Source organism: Procambarus clarkii, chromosome 13 (genome assembly GCF_040958095.1).
Source record: "Procambarus clarkii isolate CNS0578487 chromosome 13, FALCON_Pclarkii_2.0, whole genome shotgun sequence".
In the NCBI taxonomy this organism is placed as follows: Eukaryota; Metazoa; Arthropoda; class Malacostraca; order Decapoda; family Cambaridae; genus Procambarus; species Procambarus clarkii.
The window spans coordinates 13,332,309-13,351,348 of record NC_091162.1 but is presented as its reverse complement, the minus strand read 5'-3'; the positions used below and the strand labels follow the sequence as shown (position 1 = coordinate 13,351,348).

Below are 19,040 nucleotides of genomic sequence, written 5' to 3'. Positions count from 1 at the left end.
ATGCTCAGTGTGCTTAACTTACTCAAGCTGGTATATGTGCAGAGTTCTCGGTGTATATTCACTAAATTTTCTTTTGAGTTGGATTATGTTCATTAAAGTATTCTTGCTGAATGGTCAGTAATCACATGGTGTGGCCTTAACAACACTGGAGAGGCAAATAGGCCTGGAGCACATAAACTCATTACTTATACTAGTTTGTCTATACCCATATACAAATGACCGGCAGCATACAATATTATATATATATATATATATATATATATATATATATATATATATATATATATATATATATATATTATATATATATATATATATATATATATATATATATATATATATCTATATATATATATATATATATATATATATATATATATATATATATATATATATATATATATATATATATGTACTCAATTACAATATATATGTAAAGTCTCAATCACGGTTCGACTGATTAATTACCTAATATAGCTCACTTTGTCCAAATCCCTTATCGAAATTACACAGGGCTTAATTTTTAATGAGCACTTCCAAATATACACAAATACTGTATTATTATTATCATATGTACTGTTGTCTCTATGTTTAAAGATAAATGTTTTTATTCGCACTTGATTATATATAGTAATTAATCCTTTACACCACCGCCCACGGGATGGGTATGGGGTGCATAATAAAGAAAGAAATAGAAGAAATTGAAATTGCATAATACGGTTATTGACATTCAATAATAGTAAGATAAAGCAATGAGGACCAAATGGGAGACCAGTGATCAGATGAATATTACAAACTCAAGGGTAGCCTTCTCTTCTTGTATATAAATGAAAAAATAAATGTTTGTTTAATTCTAATGCTTGTAGGCGAGAACAGTTGTGAACGCCAGCTAGCGCACAAGTACATGAGCGCCCAAAATACTTTTACACAAAAGACATGTACAGACAGGCGTGTGGCTTCTGACTTCTTTTTTATTGATTAATATTAAATATTAGGCGCTTACCTATAATAGTTATCATTTTATACATGTATAACTCTCACATAATAAATATAAAAGGAGTTTATCCAAAAACTGACAGAAGTGTTGTGTTTTGTGCGTTGTATCGTGTTTGTGGGCATTCGGGTGTGTTGTGTTTACGCTGGCGGGCGGCGTCCTTACCAACTCCGGATTATGTCTATTACATCACTAAACTTCATTTAATAACTATATGCCTGTTAAATAGAAGATTTTAATTGTTAATAGCATTATATTGTCGTTTTAATATGGAACACGTACACATATGCGAAACGTCTAAAGCTGGTGTCCGAAGTGGTAAAAATATTAGTGTGCGATGTTGTCAATGTACGGAGTGTCTTGTATCCGTCGGCGCCACACATTTGTAAACAAGGACCAGCGGCGGTCCATTCAGGACTCCGGAGCTTGACACACACACACTCACACACTCACAGTGGTAGCTGCTGAACTTGACCTTGTCTGCAATACTAACAGTGCAGATTAATTAATCTTCAAGCTGTTCAGTCATCTGGAGACGAGATCTTGAAGCACACTGCATATATCGTTAAGACGCGACACAATAAATGGCAGACCTTGCTCTAGGTAGTACATTATTTTAGTCGGGAAATACACAATAAACATTTTAATTTATAATTATAATTTGTGTTATATATTTTAGTGTGTGTAAAAAAAAAACCCGTTGGGTTAAGTAGTGTTAAATTGTATGTCCATTTTTGTGTGGAGCTTTAGTGTTCATTTATGCAAGCTAGGTTAGGTGCTAATTGGTTAATTAGCAGCTGTGCTTCTAGTAGTAAGGAGAACTCTTCAGTGTGTCACAAGCCATCACTAACTATTGTGAACACTATCTCTTTCAGTTAAAAAAAAAATAATGCTAGTTTCCAAGGTTCACTGCAGCATTGTGCATTTGGATCATCTTGTATCTAAAGAGTGCAACACCCCTTGAGGGGGGGTTACTTCAAATGTGTCCATAATATTTAGATTGAGTAAAAGATTGTCTAGGTTTGCATTTAGCCTACAGTATGAAGTGCATACCAATTATCCATTGAGATACCTAATTATACAGCTACAGCACTTAAGTTTAAGGCCCATGCAGGAATACCCGTGCAGAAAAGTAACGACTGCATCACTTGTATAGGTATACAGTACTGACGAGGATATTGTTCAGTATAGACATAGGTAGTATAGTCGGGTTCGTTCTTGACTTGCAATTAGGATACCTGGGTGGGACAGAAATGGTTGGGCAAGTTTCCTATTACATAATGCCTCTATTGTAGGGTTGCGTCTTGGGGAGGGTCAATAGTTCAATTATTGGGGGGACTAATAATAAGCCCAATATGTATATATACACAAGCTGCCTGTCCCCAATAAAATGAATTATGTGGTACATATACAATGTATGTACTATTTGATACATAATGTAGCATAACCTGTGAAGTATCACAGATGGCTGCTAATTGTAGCCTACAGTTTTATTCATTCTATATTAGCCTAACTTAATAGTGTATTTTCAGAGAAAATACACAGCTTGGGATTAGGTTAAGCCATTTTATTTTATTTCCTTGTACAGTACCATAATCTAGCATATTAGTTCATTATTTGAGGATGTCACTATTTTATAAATTTCCAGTGATAATGCAGTTACTAAACACAGAATTTATAAATATTTGGATATGAAAATAATATGATTATAATAAATTTCAGCCAGGCTTCCTTCAAAACAATTCCTTAAGAATCAGGCTTCACCTAACTTGCCTGGTGAAATGTTAAACCCACTCAAATCTTTACACAATTCATTCACACGCACAGTACTGTATTTAGTTTTATTATTACAACCTTACACACAGAAATCACAATTGCGTGATGCATCAAATGAACAAATCCACAATGGCCGTGGATTCGAACTTGTTCGAATCCTCGTCACGGCCCCTGTGGATTTGTTCATTATTACAACCTGTTTGTATCTTATGCATTTACCCTCTGTCAGGTACTGCTCAATTTTTTTATGGTGACATACATTGCTAGATTTGATGGCAGAATGATTAACAGTGCAACCAGGCTCAAATAAAATTACTATTCATGCTGTTTTATTTCAGAGGCTGATGAGGCCACGAGCACCTCGGATGTAGCCAAGTCGATTAAACCTATTGACAAGACTACTGTTCACCGCATTTGTTCTGGCCAAGTGAGTGGGTTATAATTAAGCATAAGGTAATAGGAATGAAGTTACAAATATTGGTATCCCATAATTGCAGATAGAAAGTCTGTTGTGCTTATTGAGGTCCACCCCCCCCCCCCCCCCCACCCCGGCCTAATATTGACCTTTCCGAGATGTAACCCACAACAATTTTCTAATTCTCAGGTACCGATTTACTGCTGGATTTACAGAGGCATCTGGTGAGAGGAAACTTTGCCAAAATGCATCTGTTCTCCACAGGAATTGAACCTTGAATTTTTCGGCTTTGACCTGACTGCACAGACTACTGTGACACTGTCCAATTCAGAAAGTCTTCACATTTAATTTCTAATGATATTATTTGCACTACAACTTAATGGTAGATCTTGGAAAATGTTCTTATGTATACTGTACTTTAATAATGTACTGTTCTGTATAATGTAATGAATTTATAGAAAGGTTTTTGAAAACAGTTGAATGAACCTTCTGGAGGTCAGAGCTAGAGAATTCACCCACTGCCTAGGGAAATGAGTCAAACCAGCATGGCTATTGTTTAGCCATGTCCTTGTAAAAGCAGGATATTGCATAAGGGGGAAAAAAATGTGGTATAAGTTCGGACATGATTTTTTTTATTTCTAAAATCCTTCCAATTAGCCATAAAAAAGTACTATACACAACTACATACTGTATTCACAAATATTACCCCATTGAATAACAGATGCGTTATTTGAAATGAGCGTATTTTCATTAGAAGTCAGTCTGGTATGTAATTAAAACTATTTGTTGGTAAAAAGTTCAAACTTTGCAGGTTGTGTTAACACTCGCAACGGCTGTCAAAGAGCTGGTTGAAAATGGTCTAGATGCCGGTGCTACCAGTGTGGAGGTGCGTCTTCGTTATCATGGAACCACGCTCCTGGAAGTCTCTGATAATGGAAAGGGAGTTGAAGAACGGGATTTTGAAGGCCTGAGTATGTAAAATTCGTAATATGACACATATTTTAATTTTAATAAAATATTTGCATATGTCTTTAGGTGATAAGAATGTACGAATTAAGTTAACTGTAGAAGGCCTCCTGAACTATATATGAGGCAGCTCCTATTTACATCCACTCAGACTCATTCATATACTGTATGTACATGTCTAATGTGAAACAATCGCGTGATCCCATTTCCATTGTGTTACTCAGTAATCTGTTCCACAAATCGACAACCGTTTCCAAACCTGTATTTACTATGGTCTTTCCCAAGTCTAAACATGTGGCTACCGACTAGAAGAGTTGCCAGAGGAAGCAAGGTGTTAGATAAAAATATTATGTATAAAGGAAAACTTATTTACTTTTGTTATTTAAGGTTCAGTTTACCTTTAGTATGCTGCATGATATTCTGAGATGCGAGAGTGTATTTAAAATAAAAGAACCTTCAGATGCAGATGTGTAGTGTTGCCTGATATTACTTAATGTTAATTTTTCTGCCAGATTGTTCTGGCCCAAATTTATTGCATTTCTTTCCGTTACAATTTACACATTTTCAAAGCCTTTGTGGGTGAATGAAGATGATTGTAAATGATGAAACAAAACAAAAAATTGGGATTTAGGCCTTGAGTAAAATTCTGGAACTGGTTACATTTATTTAGCACTATGGTTTCCCTCTGAATATGATTTGCAAATTGTTGGAAATTTGGTGGATGCTCGGGTGAATAGAATGGCGTGTTCAGTTGTCCCACCCTGCCGAGGATTTGAACCCCTGAGCCTTTTGTGAGGAGATTACTAGTAATTACACAGGGTGCCCCATGTAACACTTCAGCCATCCCATGTTGATTGGTAAAAAGTTTATTGGTAAAAAGTTTATGGTGATACAGTAAATACAGATTACTGTACTGCATTATTATTTATATATATTTTATATTTTTTTTCCCTTATCACTTATTGTTATTAATACTTAGGTACAGTATATGCAAGCTTTGAATTAGAAGAAAATTTTGATGTTTTCTTTGTCAATCTGAAATGTCCTGTAATACTTCTGTATATGTTACATAAATATACAGTATGTATGTATATTGTGTATAAAACTTTTGTTCTTTTGACTTTTAATAAATGTGTGTGAAGGAAGATTGAGCTGCAGATTTATTACTAAGGGCTTTGAGTAGTATGAATAAAATTGATGAAGCCAAAAGATCTGGTAAATGATTTTTGGTTCACTGATGGCATGTGGGTGAATTACTGCTTAAGACATTTTAAATTGAAATGAGGAAGCCTTTACATTTTTATATAGATTGATAAGTTATATTCTCAATGTCTCGCTTCCTCCATCACCACACAAACCATTTCATTCTTTCAAGCTCTCTTAATCTCTTCCACTACTCTCATTTATATATTTGTCTACACGTCACTTCAGACACTGGTCATTGGCCTCTGCCATATAATGTTGTCTTGGCAGCAAATGTCATCCTACAAACATATCCATGCCAGCTAAGTGTTACATATTCCCCACTCTACTACTCAACATATAATATTGACACTTTTCACTCATACCACATCTCTTATACTTCCTCATTGTAATACTGTACCCATACTTGCACAAGCTGCTTTTCTCACCGCTCATTTCCACTGTCTGAACTCTTAAGCGCACTGCCTTTTTCCATACCCAAATTTCACATATATCTCAGGGCTGGATGTATATAGTAGTACAGTATTTCATTTTTTGACTCCTGTACTAACGTTCCTTCATTATAATATTTGCCTCTCAAACTATGATACTCACTCTTATTTTGCCTTCCATATTTATATAATACCATCCCAAAATTATTACCTCTTTCAATATTTCTTCCCTACTTTTATCCAAGTTCAAATTGCTGTCCTGCTACATATGAAGATTTACAAATTTCACAACGTTCCATTACCATCTCTCAAATACCATAATCCAAACTTTTTTTTTTACATTGACCTTCAGCTGCTCTTGCAAACGCTATGAAAATTATTCAATCGTTTTACAATTCCTTCTCACTTTCAGCAAAGGTAACTACATCTGCATATATAGACGTGTCAATAACTGTTCCACTTCATGTGTACTTGCCTTTACATCCCTAACTGTACCATCCATCCCTATTTAACAAGCCAGGAAGACATTACATAATACAGGTACTGTCTTGTGCCCACCCCAACTTTGAAAATTTCTTAAAAGAATTTCTAAACTATGTATACTTGCGGGTTGATCAGTAAGTTATTGTGGTAGCCATAATAACCCTCTAGAGGTTGATAGCCCTTAAGTCCATCACCAGTTCAAGCACAGTTTGCTCCCTACTGAATGGTCCCAGGTTTGATTGCTGGGCAATGTTATGCACATTCCCTTACACCTGGTACCTCTCAAACCTAAAAGTAAACAGATAGCCAGAGAGTTAGTCAACTGCTGTTGGTTGCATTCTGGGAGAGGTCAGTTGTTGGCCTAACAGGCTTTCTGTCCCTGACATTGAGAAATCATTTCTGTACTTATTCTATCTATACAAAGGTGTGTGTCTACCCTCTTAACTTTTGGTAGCATGTGTACCTCTATCAACAAAGTGCTTCCTGCACCTTAACTCCATTAATTATCATGCTTTATCTTTTACAGTTTTTGTCCACCCTAGCCATATTCCTTACAATCTCATAACAATTATTGCATTTCATTTGACGTATCTTACATCATTTAGCACATCATTTTGCAATGATATTTTTTCCTGCATCGCTCTTCTAAACGGCCTCACTGACATTTTCACTGAACCATGCAGTCTCTCTTCCCTCCCATTTACTAACTCATAAGCACACATTTACAGCTTTCATTATCTTATATTGTCATTATCCATTTTATTGTCTAATATTTTAATTAATCTTCTTGACCTATTTTGACTTTCTTCCTTTCTCCAACTTCCTTATGCTTAGACATTTGCTGCACTCTGATGATCCACATCCCACTTCATCCTGTGCTTTCAACTTGCCACTCTGTAAGAATGAAGCCATTTCACCTAACCCGAAACATACAATCCCATGCAATCAACCTTATCAATTGAGGCCAATGCATAGAACATGTCAACTTTACAGTTCTTAATTTTTTACAAATGTTTAGTTTTTAATGAATTGGTCTTTAAAAATGTGACATTAAGTGAGAAGACCTAGTTTTGTAGAGCACTGCATATTGATCTGACCCTCATAAACATTCCTCTAGTTATCCCTCACGTCGTTTAAGCTACATTTATAATTTTTACTGTTACATTTATAATCAAACTATTTTACTCCTTCATTTACTTCCCTTTACTGTCGTGTACATGAATGATAGTACAGGTGCACAGGTATTTACAGTTTATACCACTTCTCAACATTGCAGGTTTTCATACTGTACAATTTCATTTGATACATGGATTTATTTTGGCTTTCCTGTTAAAAACGAAACAAAAATTGACATAGGATACATGGTCACATTATGTATCTCTCTTTTTTTTCATTATCTTATCATCTATAGCCTTAAAACACCATACTTCAAAGATTCAAGATTTTGGGGACCTAGTCGGAGTGAAGACATATGGTTTTCGTGGTGAGGCTCTCAGTTCACTGTGTGCACTCAGTGACCTCACTGTCACAACACGCCATACCAGTCAAGAGGTCGGAACAAAGTTGGTGTACGATCATAATGGCAAACTTGTTACCAGAACTCCAGTATCGAGACAGGTTAATGGAATATTAATACAGTACAAGTAATTGGATTACTACACACTAAATGATAAATGATAAAATTATTACAGTATACTGTATAAAAATTTATATATACAGTATTAATCAGCATTTGGTATGAAACTAATTAATATACATAATTGAAATATTCATAGTTGAAATTAATTCTCTAGTTTTCACTTTATGCCTACAGTATTCTTAACCAGGAAATCCCCCCTTCCCCCCTCTTTCGCCAGGTAGGCACAACAGTCTCACTACAAGGACTCTTCTCTACCCTGCCAGTGCGACACAAGGAGTTTCATCGCAATATCAAGAAAGAATTCAGTAAAATGGTCCAAGTGCTCTACTCTTACTGTTTAATATCTACTGAAGTCAGGTATGCTTTCTTAGATTACTATGACACTAGTAAGTGTACATGAAAGCAATTGCTCTTAAAAAAAATGTGAAAGAGGAATGTAACATTGGCCTCCTTTGTCTGCAGAAATTCACATATCATACTTCTATGTTTGGGTTTGCGTAGATAAGCAATGCATCTCTCTTAGCTTGCACTACTCGGTCACTTCCTTTGACAGGTGTCACTCTCTAGGACTCGGCACACTCCAACGAGGGGTCAGTGTGACCTCCATCTTGACAAATTTAATGGGCTTCTTTTTAACCTGTACATGGCTCCGATTATTATCTGCAATTTCCTTGCAAATGGCAACTGTGCTCAAGTTGCCATTTTCAGTTGATCGTTATGGATTTTCATTACACGTATTTCTTTTTTAACCGCACTTGGATGTAGGACATTTACATAGCTTAGCGGTCTTAAGGGTTAAACCACATATATGGGGGAAGGGATCACTGGAGATTACTCAATCCAGCCCTGAATGACTGTTATATGATTTATTCCTCTACTCTCAAAGAACCTCCACCAAGAAGTACCTGGAATCAGAGATTGCCAAGTATTACTTTGCTAATGCTAACTACTAACTGCAAGTTGAACACCTGGTCACTACCTTTACCTGCTGCCCAGTGATGGCTCTCTGTGTCAAACAGGACACATAGATTCCTCCTCACTCATTCCTTCTCTTCTCCATTAGTGGTGTTTCTGCAATCAGCTCTTGAGCTGATTCATAATAAAATATTTTTAAGTGTTATTGACCATTGCTTTAGGTGAACCTTTCACATGAACAACGTACCCACTCTCTTTACAGGACGCGAACTCTTACCAAAATTATCGTCAGCAGATTTTTCTTCTGCTAGTTTGGTAGTGTTCAGCAGGATTTTTCTCCTCTTTGAGTTGATCCTTCCTCTCATGAGTGCCCTGGAAACATGGTCCAGGCATTGGGCTGTGCATGATCATTGTGGGTTTGGCTGGTTGTGGCATCACACTGGATACATTCATGATTCAATTGGCCTCTGGATCTTGTGTATTAATGACATGCAATTTTTTTCTGTTTTTTTTTTGTGAGCCTTGTTTGTTTTTATTCAGTTATCGCCACCTGTCCTCACTTTATCTTGTCTTCAAGTGATAGAGTTAGGTTAAGTCATGCCAAGATCATGACCCGTGTAACCAGAGGCAGTGATTTCTTGAGGCACTAAGCCAGTATGGCTCTTTAGCACCATAAGTCACAGATAAGAGCAAGGTTCTTATATACAGTAGATGAAAAAATTTAATTATCTATTTTGCATGATGCACACACTTATTTTTCAAACAGGATAACATGCACAAATCATACTGATAAGGGCAAGAAAAGTATTGTTGTGTCAACTAGTGGACATTCAACTGTAAAGGAAAACATCTCTTCAATTTTTGGAGTCAAACAGGTAATTATTTAAACTAAACAAATAATTTCAATAAAGTAACAACAAATTGAACATTACTTTCAAGGAATTATCTCCAGCTTAGCTCTTTGGATTGCTATTCTAACAATTAGGAATAACATAGAGAATAATTATGTGTTTCTATAATGTTAGAGAAGAGCGGACAAAAATAGGAAAATGGGTGGCTTTGTGATGCAAGGAGCTCATCCCACCATTGTGTAAGGAAAGCAGTCCCACAACACAAGGGTGGGGATGATTGGGCTCAAAGCCTATTTTCTGTATCCTTCGTTATGAAAAGCAAAAGCAAAATCATATCTAAAACTCATACCTGCCTTTGACCCCTTAGAAACATAGGCAGGCTTGTATGACAGTGTGGAAGGTTTAGGGGCTAAATGAAGACGAAAGGAGGATGGACGTGATTAATGTTTTTTAAGGACGGGATGTTTGACGTGCATTATGTGAAGCGGTGCTTGGAAGGGTGAATGTGGTATGTAGCGGTGAATGACTTCTCGTGGCACAGTTCATTGTGTTTGTTAGCAAAATTCAAGTTAGAGTTAAGTATGTTTTAATTGCATAAATTCAGTGTGATAATAGAATGAAAATGAAAATAAATTGGAACTGCTTAGAGTGAGATTGGCACAATACCAAAAATTGTAATCAGTTATGAAAAGTTTAAATACTGAAGTGGGAAAATGAGAAACTGATGCAATGCATGTATGGTATGCCAGGAGTATATGGCAGTGGCTACAGATTTAAAGAATTGTGGTGTGAAAAACTCAACCCGTTCTCGCAAATTCGTAAAGTCAATATTGCCTTATTAACTACGTGCATAGGTGATATACAAAACATAATAGTTACCCTTAAAAAGATTCATAGAAAACACCGACCTTACCTAACCTTGTTAGTATCTTAAGATAAGCATCTTATTGCTTCGTAATTACAATTATTACTTAACCTATACCTATTATAGGTTAGGTAATAATTGTAATTACGAAGCAATAAGATGCTTATCTTAACATACTAAGTAGGTTAGGTAAGGTCGGTGTTTTCTATGAATCTTTTTAAGGGTATCTATTATGTTAAGTATGTCACCTATGCACATATTTAATAAGTCAATATTGACTTATTAAATTTGCGAGAACGGGTTGGAAAAACTATGGCTGTGTCATTCAGGTGCTCCTGAAAGTACGAACCAGTTTTCATAGTCATGATTCATGAAGAGACAGGCAGAACAGTATTCAGTCACTAGAGTAATAATGACTGGGGCAAGGAGGAATGCTTATTGATATTACTGTACTGCACTTTATTAGTAATATATAATGTCTCTCTTGGTTATTTTGGATGTATTTTTCACTTAAAACTATTTAGCTTTTCAACCCTAATTACCTAGAAGTAGAGTGAAAAAAATAGATAGCTAACATATACTTTATATTTAATTCAATTGTAAGTATTTTATAAATATGTGCCAAAACCATCTGTTGATAAGACTATATTAATCACAAGGAATTTGTTATTGTTGCTAAGGTTTCCAGTTTGCTAGAGTTGCAGCAAGAAAGTGCCTCATCTGATGTATTAGCAGAGTATGGAGTGGACTCAGACATTGTAGCTACCCAGGGTATGTTGGAGCACATTCTCACTGATATCAAGTCAAGTAGCAATGGCTTTGTTCTCATAACTAGCCTGATTAATTTGTTTATATTTTAATAATAATGATAATAATAATAATTATTATTATTTATTCAGACAGTAGGTACAAATTAAAGTGGTTACGTAATGGGTAAAGGGATTATTGTTTATTGTATAAAGCCATTAGTTTCACACAGCAGTTTTAACAGATTAGGTCGGTCAATGCAAGATCCCAGAATGTCCTTATGCTACCATGATATACTGTATATATTGTATATGTATGGACTCACTTCATTCCAACTTAAAGTATTTTGGTGAATGCGAATACAGGTGTATAAACATTTTATAACGGTAATCTACACATACACAGAGAACACACTGTTCACTTTGGAAGGATACGTATCATCGTGTGCCCATGGTCAGGGACGCTCAGCAGCTGATCGTCAATTCTACTTCATCAATTCCCGACCGTGTGACCCAGCTAGAGTGAGTACTGGATCTCTCTCAGGAGACGCCTAATGTGGCCAGAGGCCAGAGGCTAATGAAAATTCAGAGATTTTCCATGCTAAAATACTTCCTTGTAAAAGCATTTTGAAATCGAAAGCATGTTATTGTAACTGCAAGTGTGATAAATTTTTATTTTCTGTCACAAATTCATTTTATAACATTAAGTAATATGAGACAACCTTCATTACTGTGATATTTAGTTTTTCTATAATACAATGGTCTCAGCTGTCCAAAGCAGAATTAACAAAAGAAAATAGGTCGGCATAACATCTCAAATATAAACAAAAATGGCCTTCAGAATTTTTTTGCATGATTGTAATTGGGATAATTTTTTATCCAAATTATTCAAATATCTGTCAAACATATGGTAATATTTTCAATTCTGTACTGTATTGTTGAAGATAAACACAGAAAATTCAACCAATTCGGTAAAAATATAAACTATTTAAAAATCCATAAAAGTTATTCTCCATATACATTTTCTGGCCAAATACCACTCTAGTCCTTTATATACATTACTGTATTTGCAAGTGAGATACTGTATAGTATATTTATTGTGTGATAAGCCTCAGATCTTTTAACTTGTTTACAGGTGACAAAAGTAGTTAATGAAGTATACCATCACTACAACCGCCACCAATTCCCTTGTGTAGTGCTGAATATACGACTCAAGGAGGATGATGTTGACATCAATGTCACCCCTGACAAGCGTCAAATTCTCATCAACAACGAAAAGCTCCTATTAGCGACCATTAAGGTTAGTTGAACATTGGTTAGTATTGTGTGATAGTTTATGGGAAATACAAGCCTTAGGAATATTCTTTGAGTATATAAGTATACGCTCGGACGACCGGGGAGCCGGTCGGCCGAGCGGACAGCACGCTGGACTTGTGATCCTGGGGTTCGATCCCAGGCGCCGGCGAGAAACAATAGGCAGAGTTTCTTTCACCCTATGCCCCTGTTACCTAGCAGTAAAATAGGTACCCGGGTGTTAGTCAGCTGTAACGGGCTGCTTCCTGGGGGGTGGAGGCCTGGTCGAGGACCGGGCATTGGGGACACTAAAGCCCCGAAATCATCTCACGATAACGTCAAGATAAGATACAGGTGGCTCATGCTCTGTACAAGTTTGTATATCATGAATTTGGATCAGTACGATTTTGTTTTTAACACCAAAATTCTAACTGTGCAAGAATGGATTTGCCTGTAATTAACCGGTGCACAATATTCACATAATAGAAACATTGTTTTGGTTTTCTACAAACAAATACCTCCCTCTGCCTGTGTGACTATAGAGACAGTATTTTTGTATTTAATGCATTTCTTTGTAATTACATACATGCAATTCTGCAATTTGTTTTGTACATGCAGTACTGTATTTGAGGCTTGAAAAAAAAAAAGTTGAATTATTTATTAATAATGTTCATTTATGTGCACTGTATTAGAGATTTTTAGAACAAAAAGGGGACTTTTGGATGTCTGAAGTGTAACCCGATTTTCTTAATAAATAGTTAAATTTACATTTAACAGATTCACTGCACAAGATTTCCTCTTAATGCATCCCTCACATAGATTGAGGACCATCTACTGAATACAATAGACCATCTACAGGATCATCTACAGTAGAATACAGTGAATGTTAACTACTGAATATAGTATATGATTTCCTTTTTCTTTGTGGAAACCAATTGTTACACTTCCAGTGCCAGTCCAATTAGTTTTCCATTTATTGATTCCATAAAGTAATGAAAAAAAAAAAGAGGTAGTATTGTGAAAGCATGGGTTGTCATAATTTAAAGTGAATAGACGTCGGAAGCGAGAGATTCATGTTATACCATAAAAGCATAGTTGTTAAGAACTCCGTAGATGTAAGGAACTTGGAAATATTAACAATCAAGATAATATGACGTAATGTACTGGCATGTTGACCAGACCACACACATGTAGAAAGTGAAGGGACGACGACGTTTCGCTCCGTCCTGGACCATTCTCAAGTTGATTGTGACTCATCGTCTGCATATGAACTGGCATGTAGAAATTTAGTTGCTAAAATTTAGTGCTTGGGAGTGCCCAGTGTGCAGGTTCGAATCCTCCTCATGGCTCCTACTTATTTTCTCATTGATGCATCACGTTACTGTGATTTTTGCTAAAGCTGTATAAAAGGGGGGCCAGGCTTAGATATCTAAAACAAGTTCTAAATCAGATAGAAAGGTGAGAATGAAAGTAAGTGTGTGAAAGTGTATTGATTATGGCCTATTTGGTTCATGATGGTGATATTGTTTGCACATTTTTGTAGCTGAAATATAATGTTTTTCATATGCAAGGATCATGTAATATTCACATTTCAGAATTTACAGCAATGTTTGAATTGGGAATAGAGAACTGTTTTTGCAAACCATCTAGACACTATTACTGCATAATGGCTAAAAAAAGCTTTCAATATTTTTATCTTTCAGACATCCTTGATTCGGCTTTACGAGAACATCCCTTCTTCATACAGTATGCAGAATACATCCATGAGCTCACCACTTAGTAACTCTTTCAACAATGCCTATGGCAGTCCAAAACCTGCTGTTGCCAGTCCATTGGCCTCAACTATGGCCAGTACTGGAAAAGTGTCTGCTCTTAGTCAGAGGTTTGGCCACAGACCTCTGGGATCACCAACATCCGAGGTATTCCCACCGTCTCAAGGTGGTCTCAAGCGTTCTCTCTCTTACGGTTTCTCCTCCAACAGCAGCCCAAACAACAAACGTAAGTTAACCTAACGCGAAGGTCAGATCTTACACGATGTCGTTTAAACAATCTTATGCAGAGCAGACTTGGTATTGGAAGCTTCAGGGTGGTGAGAGGAGGTTTGAGCCTTTTCTTGTGACTCAACCTAGCATATATGCAGTGAATAATGATAAGGGTCTCTGATAGTGTGTATTTACTGTACTTGTTTACTTAAAACACAGCTGAGATTAGTACTCGTGAAATTGGCCGAGAAGTTTCCAAACCTCAGGTCATAAATTATGCTTTGTAATACAGTACCTGTATAATGATAATAATAATAATAATAATAATATAGGATAAAACCCACACTTGTGTATTTGTGAAATTTATGTAAGGAATTTACACCAAGTCTTTTGCACTCTCCTGAGTGCTTTATCAAGGTCTGAGGGTGTGATTAGGATAAAACGTACATCTCAACGTCTAATCCATCAAATTTATTCCTTACATAAATTTCACAAATACACAAGTGTGGGTTTTTATCCTTTGTTGTTATGTCTATGAGAAGACATTACCATTACTAAAATAATAATATATACAGTTCATGCAATTTATACTTACTGTACAATCACATCATTTATTTACAGCTCAAATGCTCACTTTTATGTTTTTCATTAAAAAAATATTCCAAGAGTTAAGTTAAATAACTTAAGTAACTTAATAACCTAAGTTAAATTGTTTGTAATATATCATGCTCATTGAACATCATTGAAAATTGAATTAATCTTTCCTATAATATACTTAACCATTTTTAATGTTCACTAAGTTTAAGATTTGAGAATTATCAATGAAATACTAATGTTAATCAGACCTCTTCCTGAATGTTTTATAAATCTTAAACATAGGCTTAGAAAAATAAAGGTTTCAACTTTCCGGCTAAGCATATTATGCTAACCTAAATACTTTTATTTGTTAAAAAATTTCGATATTTTAACCATTTTATTTATGTTATGCTGTTTATAAATCTAAATAGAACATTAACTATAATAATAATGGTTTGTATATTTTGTATACTTACTGCAGTGATAGAATGAGGCATTATATGAGTAATGAAATAATTGATAAAATGAAGACTTATTAGCTACGTTTCATTTTTTATTGATGGAATCACACATTCTTTGTGTTGCTTAGAATAATGCACCGTAACTTTTATGTTCATTTTCATTTTAACAAACACAAGGTAAATTAAGATGAATATGATTATTTTTTTGAACAGAACCAAAGTTGACATCATTCCTGAAGAAAAGTAAATTGGAAGAAGCCGATGTTGGCAGTTGTGATGAGACATCAGCAGCTCTAGCAGCTACTTCAAGTCTAGAGGGCATTCAACCACTGTCAGACCAGTGGGCCTCTGAAGACAGGACGGAGGAGACCGTGGAGGAGGAGGAGGAGGATAGTGTGCATGACATGGGGTTGGAGGAGAAGGAAAACCGTCTTGAATCTGTTGAGATGGAAATGAGTGATGAAGTGCCTGTTGCTTGTCAGGGTAATACTCAGGATAATTTGGAAAATTCTCTGGATTTTCCCAATACCCAAGACTTGAATGATTTGTCCAACTCTAAAGGACCTGATGAGAGTCATTGGCAATCTGATGCCGATAACCATAATCATAATACTAACAATAATGAATTAGAAAAAAATGAGCCAAAATCTGAATGTCTTTCCAATAATACTAGAACAAATTTAAATGGAATTTCTGTACTTAAAAAAATGTCAACATTTTCTCGGTCACTACCAACATCTTTAATGAGCAAAAAGGCTCATAATGCTACAAATGAGTTCTTGAGCAATCTTCTTGCTAAAAAATCTGGGATTAATGGAGGAAAAAATGTATCTGCCAAATGCAGTCATTTATCAAATGAACACACCAATGATAAATGTGAGGAGGTGGAGATAGTATTTGAAGACTTAGCTCCAAAAGATGCTGAAGATTTAGAAACTCCTAAGGAAGACATACATAACACTGAACTCCCCTCCAGAAAAGTAATGCTGTGTGAAGACTATAATGCAAGTGAATTTACAGGTAAGAGAAAGTCAAAGCAGATCATCTTCAGTTTAGAAACATTGAGGGCAAGAATCAGTGCTTCAAAGGCAAAGGCTGCACACGAAGATATTATACGCAAGTTTCGTGCTGCAATAAACCCCATGGATAATGCTGCCGCTGAAGATGAGCTCAGAAAAGAGATTTCAAAAGATATGTTTGCAAAGGTATGTGTACTTATTGGTACAAATTACAATTAATAACATACACTTTAGACTTTCAGCCTTCAAAATAGGTCATTCATTCAGGAAGAGTTGCATGTGTGATGTGCATTACCCAACTTGTGCAATCATTTTGCATCATAGTAATACAGCTTGCTATTACCAATGTGAGATGTGTTCTTTCTTGATCATTTCATAGTTCTCTTTAATATTTGTTTATAATACAAATTTGTTTACATTGAAATGTATAAAATGGGTATGTGCTATTTATTGATGAATGATATACAGTACAGTATATGACTTAGTTTATATTCTACTTTTTGGAAAAAAAAACATGTTACATACTGTACCTAGTTTTTCAGTTTGTATTATTTATTATGAGAATACGTTATGAATAAATGTCAAACATAATACAGTAGTGTTCTTTCTTTTTTTCAGATGAAAATTTTAGGCCAGTTCAATTTAGGTTTCATCATTGTGTGTCTCGGTTCCGACTTGTTTATTGTTGATCAACACGCTACGGATGAGAAGTACAATTTTGAGATTCTCCAGCAAACATGCACTCTACAGAATCAACGACTCATCATTCCTCAAACACTTGAGCTAACTGCAGTGAATGAGTCAATATTGCTCGATAACATCGAAATCTTCAAGAAGAATGGATTTGAATTCAAGGTGGAAGAGGACAAGCCTGTTGGTCGTAGGGTCGCCCTCGTATCGATGCCTTTCAGCCGTGGATGGGAATTTGGAAGGGAAGACATTGAGGAGCTTATTTTCATGCTTTCGGATGCACCTGGTATCATGTGTCGGCCATCACGTGTACAGGCCATGTTTGCATCGAGGGCATGTCGGAAATCTGTTATGATTGGTACTGCGCTAACCCATACACAGATGCAAAAGCTTGTCTGCCATATGGGTGAAATTGAGCAGCCATGGAACTGCCCACATGGAAGACCGACAATGAGACATCTTATCAACCTTGATATAATAGCAGCTCCAAGATGATAGGTGGAAGGGTTTTTAAGAATTTAAGAATAATTCAACCAAATACCTTCTAAAATTGTATTTCAGATTAATTTTTGTATATATATTCTGTATCAAATTTTATAAGGTATAACAGATGCATGAAGCCAGATAAGTTTATGTATACTGAATAATACAGTACCTGTATTAAAACAGAACCATAAATTGTAATGTGTTCAGTGAGACATCAAATATAGAATCCTAAGTGATAATTGTATAACTGAAGATAATTATGAATAAATGAATTAAAATACTGTACTGTACAGTACAGTACTTACATTTGTATATTTAAATGAAAATCTTGTATAATTCCCATAGTCTATTTTTAAACAAAATAATGTACATGTATAGTACTGTAATTTCATTTCTCAATACAGTACCTTGAAGGCTATGACTATTTTTTATTTAATAGCTAAACAGTACAGGTATTATGTACACCAAGCCCATCCTGTGAGCAGTACGGAAAGGTTACAGAGGCACATAATAACTGACCCAATGGTCTTTTATTTAAGCAGTTTAAAGGAACACCTGGAGAGGGTTCTGGGAGTTCTTCTACTCCCGAGCCCAGCCTGAGGCCAGGCTCGACTGTGATAACGGTTCAACAGGCTGTTGTTTGGAGTAACCCGCAGTGATTAAAAATGTTTTTTTATATATTTTGTTTATAGTACCCCTTGTCTTCTTTTCCGTATCTTCATATCGGCATGTTTTAGTGAAAAGTTAAATGCATAACTTTAATCTCTACCATCTTTGAATCAGTTATTAACTCTGCAGTTTCTTTCATTTAAGAAGTAGGGTTTATCAAACACATTCTTAATTGATTTACTTGCAGCCTCAATAATCAATGAGAGGATCAAGCGCATACATCCTCATTCAGTTTAAGTGCATCCTCACATCTCAGTAGAGGTGCACATATTACACCCCCATTTGGGTATATTCTTGTTGCCTATTGAATCACAAGAGAAATACCTAAAGAATGTTGAGATTTTCTTGTTGTTTATTTCTCTCCATGTAAGAAATTTCCTTAACTTTAGTGTCAATTTTCTCAATCCTGAAACTAGACATAGTCAGTTGATGAAAGTATGACAACGTAAAATCAGGGGTCAACTTTAACACTCGGAATCCCATCATCATCATTAGTACATAACCAGATCCAACATGTGGTTAGAACAAGACATACTTTGTGTGAAGTTTTTATAACTAAACGTATCAATATTATACAAGA

At 35.5% G+C, this 19,040-nt stretch overlaps 1 protein-coding gene across 2 annotated transcripts; it reads left to right on the top strand.

Moving 5' to 3' along the window:
• The first annotated feature begins 1,132 nt into the window (after nucleotides 1-1,132).
• On the top strand, nucleotides 1,133-18,469 carry Pms2 (mismatch repair endonuclease PMS2). Of its 2 annotated transcripts, XM_045740623.2 has the most exons (12): nucleotides 1,133-1,597; nucleotides 3,109-3,197; nucleotides 3,997-4,156; nucleotides 7,680-7,885; nucleotides 8,125-8,264; nucleotides 9,589-9,697; nucleotides 11,219-11,309; nucleotides 11,691-11,806; nucleotides 12,420-12,584; nucleotides 14,281-14,575; nucleotides 15,810-16,801; nucleotides 17,234-18,469. In XM_045740623.2, the coding sequence occupies exons 1-12, from the start codon at nucleotides 1,579-1,581 to the stop codon at nucleotides 17,798-17,800; spliced, it is 2,949 nt and encodes a 982-aa protein (XP_045596579.2). In that variant the 5' UTR covers nucleotides 1,133-1,578; the 3' UTR covers nucleotides 17,801-18,469. The 2 variants fall into 2 exon arrangements, with proteins under 2 accessions (XP_045596579.2, XP_069179754.1); XM_069323653.1 differs by lacking the exons at nucleotides 1,133-1,597; nucleotides 3,109-3,197; nucleotides 3,997-4,156 and having other exon boundaries at nucleotides 7,747-7,885; nucleotides 8,129-8,264; nucleotides 17,234-17,944.
• Nucleotides 18,470-19,040: the final 571 nt, after the last annotated feature.

Excerpts from the sequence above, each read along its gene's own strand:
- Pms2 (XM_045740623.2), top strand. Across the intron at positions 9,698-11,218 it reads CAATTTTTGGAGTCAAACAG|GTTTCCAGTTTGCTAGAGTT; the intron begins GTAATTATTTAA and ends ATTGTTGCTAAG. Across the intron at positions 14,576-15,809 it reads CAGCAGCCCAAACAACAAAC|AACCAAAGTTGACATCATTC; the intron begins GTAAGTTAACCT and ends TTTTTTGAACAG.